Consider the following 10,505-nt stretch of genomic DNA (forward strand, 5'->3'; position numbering starts at 1 on the left):
TAGCTAATGGGCTACGGTTTTTCCCCATTGGAAGACTTCTCTTCTCAATTTCCTACTCAGTTCAATGCAGCTCCTTTGTGTAACGGTGAAGCTTCCATAGGTTTCAGATGAGCAGAAATGTGTTAAATTGAATGCAAATACTTGAACGCACTTGCATACTTATTTTAGAAGAATATTTCTGCCCCCCCGTTGCGGCAACTCGAATCACCAGAGTCTGTTATTCTTTTTTTTAAGTTTAATTTAAATGGCGGTATGAAAATCCACAAAACGCCAGGGCATTCCACTGTCTGTGACATCAAACTGTATTTTGATGTATAATTGTACGCGTCTGCAGGTCTGTTATTCTAACATAACATGAAACTAATTATTTTACTGTTACTAACCAACAAAGACTGGACATTGTTGCTGGCATCTGATTCGCATTCGCAATTTTAATTGTCATTGACATCAAATGTTTTCTACATTCTGATTCCGGTAACTTGACTTCTTACAACAACTGCTGGTTGCTAGCAGGGATGGCAATTATGTGCATACACATATATATGTCTGTGTAAACGTTGAGTGCCTCTTGCCGCATGATGTTTAACCATTTAGGCGTATATATGTGTGTGAGTATATGTACATATATGCAGTTTTCATTTTCCTCCTCTCCAGTATCCTACTAAAAATTCCTTCTGTGATATGCATTCGGAAAATGCTCCCAATTAGAGTTAAAAATGTTCATTAACGTCCTGTCAATTTCATCATTGCTGCAATGATTCAAAGTATTTCTAAACGTTTTCTTTACTTTTGTAGTCTCTTGCTTTCATAACCAGCTATTTCTGCAACACAAAAAAAGCGTAGAAAGGCAGACAACAGAAGTGCAACTTCAGGACTATCAAAAGTTAAAGAACAGTATATGTATATCTGTGAGTGTATTTGTATATAAGTAAATTTGTACGTTGAGAGTGGAAAGTTTTCGACTATCCTACCCCTATCCCTACATGTCACTTCTTTTTTTTAAACGCTAAGGCCCATCTTCGTCGATTCAACGACGCCCATTTTAATTTGATGTGCCTTGCTTCTGGTCTAAAATAAAATAAACCTTTTTTTCGGTCAACTTAAGGGATTGTATGGCTTTCGTGGATTCAAAAAATCGATTTTTTTTTTGCTTATTTCTACAACATCTCAAGAATATTATCCTAAATTTCCAAGTCGATCCGAAATGATCGAAAACTACTCAACCGATCTTGATGAAATTTTACACAGGTGTTCGAGATACAATTTACTCGAGCTTGAACGAAGGATTTTGTTTTTTTTTCAATTACAGCTTTTTAAAAAATTTTAAGCAAATTTGACCGAAATTTTCATTTTTTTGGAAAAATGTCAAAATTCCAATTTTTTTGTTTTTGTTTTTTCATTTTTGATGATCCTGTCAGGAGTTATGCTGACAACGCAGACGCACCTTTTTTTCGAGAGGTCACCGGAAATGACGTCACAATGGAGGAGTTTTCATTTTTTTTTTTGAAAATTTCAGAAATTATTCGGGAAAACTTTAGTATAATGTATATCGCTTTGAAAAAAAAAGGTTAAAAGGGGGATAGAGGGGTGTATCCCAATCTTAAAACTGCCAGAGGCTTATAGTTTTAAAGTAATTTAATGTTAAAGTTCTCTAATTTAGCGAAAAGTTGGTGTTGCCATACGCCTGAAATAAAAACGAAGTTCGTATGTAGGGATGTTCAGTGGAAGGTTCATTGTAAAACAGCAGTATTTTTTGCTGTAATTTAAAATTGAGAAATATTTTTGAAAATAAAAATATACAACTCATTTAAACTTAAAAACAATGATATTAAGCGTATCACAAAAAATAATAAAGTAATTAAAATTAAATTAAATAACCCTCATCAGTCCAACTCCGGCTACGCAATCCAAAGTATTTTTGCGTAGAACTCCTATTCGCGTGGGCGGCCTTCGGCCGCGCTTCAAAAAAATAACCCTCATTAGTCCAACTCCGGCTACGCAATTCACAGTATTTTTGCGTAGAACTCCTTTTCGCGTGGGCGGCCTTCGGCCGCGCTTAAAAAAAATAACCCTCATCAGTCCAACTTCGACTACACAATCCAAAGTATTTTTGCGTAGAACTCCTATTCGCGTGGGCGGCCTTCGGCCGCACTTCAAAAAAATAACCCTCATCAGTCCCACTCCGGCTACGCAATCCACAGTATTTTGCGTAGAACTCCTTTTCGCGTGGGCGGCCTTCGGCCGCGCTTCAAAGAAATAACCCTCATCAGTCCAACTCCGGCTACGCAATCCACAGTATTTTTGCGTAGAACTCCTTTCCGCGTTAAAACCATTGAACCCAAAAAAACATCATACGCGTGTATGTTGTTAGGAGGCACAATAACCCCCATCCTCAGCATTAACACTAAACTTAAATACTTAATTTTTGTTCATATTTTTGTTTCATTTGCATGCATCCGGCAACACCATACTGTTGTTATTTCAATCTTCTTATTCGCGTTTAAAATTGGGAAGTGATTGCATGGACAAATGAATTAATCAAAGTGCCCTTGGGAACTTCACTATAGTTTGGCACATTACACTATATATTTTTTTACACTTCACTAAAATTCACCAAATATACACTCACACGCGTGTTTTTACTTATTTTTATACTAGTATTCGAATTATTTTTATTAAAATTAAATGCAAATGCATTTGTCCATATAATCAATTTCCAATTTTAAACACGAATAAGAAGAAGATTGGAGTGACAACAGTATAGTGTTGCTGGATGCCTGGAAATGAAAACAAAACTAAGAACAAAAATGAAGTATTTCAGTTTAGTGTTAATGATGGGGATGGGGTTTTTGTGTCTCCTTACTACACACACGCACATGACGTTTTAATTTTGGGTTCAATGGTTTTAACACGGAAAGGAGTTCTACGCAAAAATACTGAGGATTGCGTAGCCAAAGTTGGACTGATGAGGGTTATTTTTTTGATAGGAAACAAGTTTTTTAATAAAGAGAACAATGGCCCCCCTATTTGTTTTGCAGACATGATAATCGAATTTTTGTGGAGAAAATCTCTTTATAAAAGGCATAAGAACCCGTTTGTAAAATTTTTGGCTTTTAATTACTTTATTATATTTTGTGATACGCCTAGTATCATTGTTATTAAGTTTCGATGAGTTGTATGTTTTTATTTTCAAAAATATTTCTCAACCCTCCACTGAACATCTCTGCATACGAACTTCGTTTTTATTTCAGGTGTATGGCAACACCAACTTTTCGCTATATTACAGAACTTTAACATGTAATTACTTAAAAACTATAAGGCTCCGGAGGGTGCGGTTTTCAGTTAAGATGGGGATACACCGCTCTATCCCCCTTTTAACCTTTCAAAGCAATAATGTCTATTGTACTAAATATTTCCCTTTGTATTCATTTAACATTAAATATCCAATAATTTCCATTTCCGCTAAACAATTTAAATTCGTTGAATTGACACATTGGAAATAATATATCGATACTGTTTATCGATTACTACATACCCTTTTTGTTTTTTCTGAATTACCCTGTGTAAAGTAGGGGGTCTTCAATTTTCACAAATCAGCAACAATTGGTTTGCAAAAATTTGACAGTTGGCAAACAGCTGCATATTAGGCGGGGAATTCATACCGCATGCAAAAATATTCCGTTTGTCATTCGTTTTCCAATCAATTGCAACGTGCCGATTTCAACTTTTTCTTATTTTGTAAAGAAATTCGAAAGTACAATGTCGCTTGCATTTCAAAATGCGGATTCTGTTAAACAAGCGCTCTTCGAGGAGTTACAAAATCTACTCAGCTCAGATACAAGCGTATTGCAGTCTGCCGAACAAAAGATCAAGCACCTCGAATATACGGAGGGTGAGGCGAATATTTTGTTTTACGGTGCCTTGCAAACAACTTTGGCTCAATTTGAATTTCAGGTTATGGTGTCTACTTATCGGAGCTTATTATGAATCAGTCATTTGACCTGCCACTGCGTCAAATTGCCTGTATTATGCTTACGCGTTACGTGGAGAATCACTGGAGTGATAACGACGATGTGGCTACAGATCAAGCAAAGCGTACAATACGAAATATTTTGCCGAATGGATTATACGATCCCAATTCGAAGATACGTTCGTCGGTGGCGCATACTATATCAACAATCGCCACGACCGACTGGCCAACAATTTGGACCGAGTTATTCGATATTATAATAAAATGTTTGGGTGGCAATGAAGACTCGATTCATGGTGCTATGCAGATACTAAACGACTTTTCGTATGATGAGAAACAAGTCAAGGAGTTAGGGCCCGTTGTTATTTCCGAGGTTTACCGTATCTTTGAATCGGAACAGAACTACAGTATTAAGACGCGTACTTCAGCTATACGTATCTTGAAGTCACTCTTCTTGTCTATTAGCATAAATATTGCTGATAAAAACGAGCAGGCAGCAATGATGAACTCAATTTTAAACAATTTCATGGAAAAATTAATGCACTATCTATCAATGAATAGCGGGACTACTTCGAATTTCATGCTCCGAACAGAAATTGTGAAAAGTGAGTACTTTTAATTGTTCACATATTAGAGCAGGAAATAAAATCTATGTTATCTATTCCAGTTTTAACATTTCTAGTAACAGAAATGCCGAAATATATCCAACCTTACATGGAACGCATACTACCAATTATATGGCAGCTACTCACACAAATCGCAGATGTTTACGTTAAAGTCACTGTTAATCAAATCGAACACAATCCTTTTCCTATCTCAGAATCTGTTGAAGAAGATGAACTCACTAACTTTTCGACAATGATTATTCAAATCTTTGAATTTATTCAATGCATTATTTGTGCTGGAAAATTCCGTTCTGTAATCAAAAATGTGTTAACCGATTTGATTTATATCGTAATTGTTTATATACAAGTGCCTGAAGAACAGATTGAAGACTGGAACGAAGATCCCGAAAAATTCGTGGATGACGAGGAGGAAGGCGGTGTGGAATTGACTATTAGGCTGTGTGGCCAAGATGTCCTCGGTGTAAGTGTAACAAGCAGCACCGGTGACTTCATAAAAGCATTAATGCAAAGCGTCAGTCTCTTTTTATCACCGAACCATTAAGTGAGCCAATGTCCACTGCAATGCTAATATTCAATTAATTTACGCAAGTTGGCAATTTTCACCTCTTCAGGCTCAGACATAGAAGAGATTAAACTCCGTTCCTCCGACAATCGGTTTTACGTTACCGGAACGACCCGGATTTACTATATATCCGGCCAAGGGCTGTGACTCCAGCAGCACTCGCCTTGCATGCATGGGGAATGTCTTTGCTGCTACAACAACAACTAAACTTTGCACTTCTGCGTTTATGAAGATGTCCTATAATAAGTTTTACTCATATTAAACAATTTTTTTATTTTTTTTTATATATGTATATTAAATGTCCTATAGTAAGTTTTACTCATATTAAACTAATTTTTTATTTTTTTTTTTTCATATATTGTTTATTTTTTTTTATATTTATAATTTTTTTTTTATATATATTTTTTATTTTTTTTTTTATATATATTTTTTATTTTTTTTATATATATTTTTTTTTTTATATATTTTTTTTTTTTTTTTTTTTTTTAATTTTTTTTTATATATTTTTTATTTTTTTTTAATATTTTTTTTCAAAATTAAATTAAAAAAAAAAAATTTTTTTTATACATATATATATATATATTTTTTATAAATATTTTTTCAAAAATTTATATATATATATTATATATATATATTTCTTTTATAAATATTTTCAATTTTTTTCTTTAATCTTCTGCATTACAAGGCCCTATGTGATGAGCTCGGCCCCAAAGTACTGCCCGCATTACAAGAAGCTCTCGGTCGCCATATGAATGTAGCGGAGGCTGAAAAAACTGCTCGCAACCCAAATTGGTGGAAAATTCAAGAAGCTTGCATGGTGGCTGTGCATTCATATCGCGAACTTATACTTGAGACTGAAGACCAATTCGATTTATTGAACTACCTTAAGCTCGTTCGCAATTTGCTGAACTGTCAGGACTCTGCTCCTTTGGTCGGACGTGCCTTGTGGACGCTTAGCACTTATTCGAAATCAAAACTTTACAATCCACAGATGTTGGAAGAGATTTTGGTAGCAACGATACAAAGCTTGTCATCTGAAAAGCCCATAATATTGAAGATCAGTGCAGTGAGGCAAGTTTGATTGAATGCAGCTTTGACAAATTAGGCAAATTTTTTAATATTAATATTTTCTATAACTTAGAGCTATACATGGATTTGTGCAAGCACACCAAAAGTCGGAAGGTGATAAGCGCACTTTGATTCAGGGAAAACTACCCGGTTTTGTTGATGGAATTCTAGAGATAATACCCGGTTGCAAATCATCAGTGCTAACACTTGTTTTGGAGTGTTTGACTACCATCATAACGGTAATATTTTCCTAAACTCACGCTTGAATAATAAGCAAATTTTGTGTTTTGGACATTTGCAGTTTGATCCATCATTTGCTGCTCAGGCACAAGTAAAACTCATTCCTTTAGCGATCGCAGTGTTCCTGAAATACCCCGAAGATCCGTATATTTTAGAAATCGTGCAAGATCTTATTAAAGCACTCTTACAAAATCCGATGTGTTTGCAGCCACTGCAGGAAAAATTCATACCGACTATTGTTAGTATCCTCTCGTTGCAAGGCCACCAAGCAAACACCGCCAAGCAAGACATTGCATTAGATGTTTTAACAACGATTGTGCGATATTCAAAAGCGCCACTGTCAGCAGCGCTGGTGGAGAATTCGTTCCCCGCAATGGTGCACTGCGTACTGCGTTCGGACGATAATGCCGTATTGGTGTCTGGCGGCGAATGCTTACGCGCTTTTATATTTGCTTCTCCCGAGCAAATATGCTCATACAAAAATGGTGAAGGCCTGAACTACATCATGCAATTGACCACAATGTTGCTAAATCCGATGAACAACGAAATGACCGCTGGCCAGGTCGATCGCTTGGTCATTACCATCATCACGAAAATGGGCAATATGCTGGGCGAGAATGTAGATCTAATTTTGAAGGCTGTAATCAGTAAAATGCAACTTGCGGAAAGCTTAAAAGTGATAATGAGTTTAGTGGTGATATTTGCGCATCTCTTCCTCACACAAATGGATGCAGTACTGAATTTCCTATCGACTGTGCCCGGCCCCACAGGCGAACCTGCTATGCAATTCGTGTTCAGCAATTGGTTAGCGCGACAAACTTCCTTCTTTGGAGCGTTTGAACGAAAGGTAAGAAAGATGATTAACCAAACTTGGATCTAATATTTTTTTTTTCATAACTTTTTCTTTTTTTAGGTGACAACAATGGCACTTTGCAAACTTTTCGAATACGGTGTGACCACGCAAGATAATCGTCTTACTTCCATCACTGTTAAGGAACAAGTAATATCCGATTCGCCTAGCACGCGCGTGAAAACCAGATCACAAGCGGCGGCTGCCCAACAGTGGGTTACCATACCGGCGCTAGTGAAAATATTTAAACTACTTGTAAATGAGCTGGCTCATTTGAAAGAAGCAAATCTCGCCGATTACGATGAAGAATCTGAAGACGATGACGATCCCTCTAGTGGTGCAGGCGGCGATAAGCCCTCTGGAAATTCGCCGCCAAAGCCACGTTTTATATCCGACTTATATTTCAATGAAGATGATGAGGAGAACACCGACGACGATCAACTTACCCAAGAGCTAATGAAGAATCCGTTATTTCAAACAAATATGGAGGAAAATCTTACGAAATTCTTGCAAAACTTCTCCAACAATGAACATTTCGGTATGTTCGTGAGCCATTTAAACGCAGCTGAAAAGCAAGTGCTCAAGTCTATACAAGTCGATGTAGCCTAAACAGACCTAATCTACATACTCATCGCCAACTGAAAACACGTATACATTTACATATTTTTATACTACTCATAAATACGAAAAATAATTGCATAGCTGCATCGATTTCTGTTCAAAAATGCTGTTACTCATTGCATTATTTTCATAAGTAATTTAACACTTCATATTTATTTTTGTTTTTAACACTCATATGTACGTTATTATATACATTTATTACTTGTTTGTTTCTCACGGTATCCGTTGGCACATGCAGAAGCATTAATTAGCCGATATCGAGCAAGTAGACCAATAAAGAACAAAAAATAAATCATTTAATATTCCATTTTGGAAGATGTCTATTATATATTCAGCGAAAATTGTGCCAGATGGAAGCGATCGAATTCCATATAATTTAACTTAGTCTGTCCGATTGGGTTTTGCAAGTCTGAAAAAGTGAGAATAAAATTGAAAAATACATTGCCAAAAACTCGGCAGGAAAAAATTACCTGTCGCTGAGACGCAGCATAAAACTTTAGGATTTGTGTTAAAATGCGCAACGAAAATTGGCTTCGGCCTAAATGCCTGAGAAAGCTTTTGGCGCCACACAATTATTAATACAGTTAAAGTGATAAATATTTGGGCAGCGCTACTGGAATGCGGGTCCTTGGTCGGATATAAAACCGAGTCGATCCGCTAACGGAGAACTGAGCCGTAGACTGTCGTGGAAACGTTAAAATCGATATTTTCGAAATCTGTTAGATTTAGATTTATTTGGGGTTTGCACCTCATGCTCATGTTGTTGTTGTATCAGCATAAACATTCCCCATACATATGTATAGGGAGAATGCTGCTGAAGTGACAGTCCTTGGTCGGATATAAATCCGGGTTATTCCGGTTACGTAGAACAGACTGTACGTGGGAATGGTTGTTGTTGTAGCAGTAGCAGACCTCAACCTCATGGTCTCTTGTGACCTCTACTCATCACCAAGGACGATATATTTAAAAGGTTTGCTGTTGTTGTTGTTGTAGCAGTATACTAGGTTTGCTCTTTAAAAAAGAAGATTGTGAGGGGAGCCACGGCTGTCACGTCACAAGGCAGATTCGGCAGCCGAATTCTGCACGATCACATACTCGTCCAATCAGACGTTTAGACGGCAACGAAGTGACACTGTGTTGATTTTTCCCACATCACCAACACAATCTCAGTTTTTTTGTAAACACATCCCCGTTCCCCCCCCCCCCCCCCCATCAGCTGATTCTGTCAAATTCGCTCAGCGCCGAATAACGGTCTGTTAGAGAACACACCTCTAAAAATGTTTTCACCTCATGACTCATCACAGTACTTCATCCAGACCCACTTCCCTTATTTAACTCAGGATAAAACTGTATTCAACTGACCGTAGGTGCCTTTCTCCGGCTGCAAATGACCGAGATGTCTCAACCTTCACCGCGCTATAGCGCTGCATTTGAAATCTGTTTACCTTCTAGAAACAATCAGTTTTAAATATTTTATGGATATGTCACATTTACATACTTTTATCCGATACTGTTTATTAAGATCGATATTCTCCCACTCTGACGAAACATCTGACCCCAGTCATACATCAGCATGGATTCCGCAGAGTGCGAGTACCATCACAGCACTCACCGCCATAAACACCCAGATAAACCGTGGACTTAACCAAAGCCGCCCCTGCGAGAGGACTGTCCTCGTTCCCCCGATTGTCGGTTCTACGTTACCGGAACGACTCGGATTTATTATATATCCAGCCAAGGACTGTCACTCCAGTACATGTATGGGGAATGTTTTTGCTGCCACAACAACAACAACAGAGGACTGTCCTAGCAGCGCTGGACTTGAGAAGGCTTTCGACACAGTTGACCACTCCACGCTACTGGATGATATTGACAAGAGTACTGAAGAGATGGTCCGCGAACTATCTGAGTGGTCGGCTTGAGTGCATACCGCAGGGCGCTGTCCACTGCTGTTCAACTTCTATATCTCGAAGCAGATGGGCATCGCCCTAACTCAGCGAGCGTTGGGCAAGTACACAAACTTGTAAGTTCGCAAAATCCTTCTGGCCACATTTGGACCGGGGGCGAATCTCGTAGGCTTTCTCACAGGTCACTATGTGCAAGGAATGCATGCTGTGAGACTTGGAATTACCTCAAGTCCCTTTTGCGATGGATATATGGAGGATGAGGTGGAATCATCTCAGCATCTTCTCCTTAGCTGCCCTGCTCTGGCGGGTCTTAGATCCAGGCATCTTGGCTCTTACTTCTTTGCTGCGCCTGCTGATATAGCTGGCGTTGTCATTAAAAATCTGATGAATTTCATAAGCAACACAAAGCGGTTAACGCAAACGCAGCACAGTCATCGTTCGTAATCCACACACTCTAAACCCACCCTCCTAACCATCCCAGCACCACCTCTCCCCGCCCTCTCCTGTATCCCATCGGTCTTTCTTTTACACCTCACCTCCTTCATAATGGTATCACAAAGGACGAATCCATTTTCCTTCGTCCAAGTGTGCTCATTTATTTCATTATAAAGAGGAAGTTATGCCGTTAATAGTGGAAAATAACATCAGGCAAATGACCACC

At 38.0% G+C, this 10,505-nt stretch overlaps 1 protein-coding gene across 1 annotated transcript; it reads left to right on the forward strand.

The window, feature by feature from the left end:
- The first annotated feature begins 3,618 nt into the window (after positions 1-3,618).
- On the forward strand, positions 3,619-8,237 carry LOC128862595 (importin-9). The gene is made up of 7 exons (XM_054101321.1): positions 3,619-3,892; positions 3,955-4,575; positions 4,638-5,056; positions 5,844-6,229; positions 6,300-6,465; positions 6,528-7,313; positions 7,380-8,237. The coding sequence occupies exons 1-7, from the start codon at positions 3,760-3,762 to the stop codon at positions 7,923-7,925; spliced, it is 3,057 nt and encodes a 1,018-aa protein (XP_053957296.1). The 5' UTR covers positions 3,619-3,759; the 3' UTR covers positions 7,926-8,237.
- The last annotated feature ends 2,268 nt before the right edge of the window (positions 8,238-10,505 follow it).

The sequence above is a fragment of the Anastrepha ludens genome, chromosome 2, assembly GCF_028408465.1.
Source record: "Anastrepha ludens isolate Willacy chromosome 2, idAnaLude1.1, whole genome shotgun sequence".
In the NCBI taxonomy this organism is placed as follows: Eukaryota; Metazoa; Arthropoda; class Insecta; order Diptera; family Tephritidae; genus Anastrepha; species Anastrepha ludens.

Bases quoted from the DNA above. Each gene is read 5' to 3' on its own strand.
- LOC128862595 (XM_054101321.1), top strand. From the start codon at position 3,760: ATGTCGCTTGCATTTCAAAATGCGGATTCTGTTAAACAAGCGCTCTTC. The intron at 6,466-6,527 runs GTAATATTTTCC...GGACATTTGCAG, and splicing joins GTTTGACTACCATCATAACG to TTTGATCCATCATTTGCTGC. The intron at 7,314-7,379 runs GTAAGAAAGATG...TTCTTTTTTTAG, and splicing joins TTGGAGCGTTTGAACGAAAG to GTGACAACAATGGCACTTTG.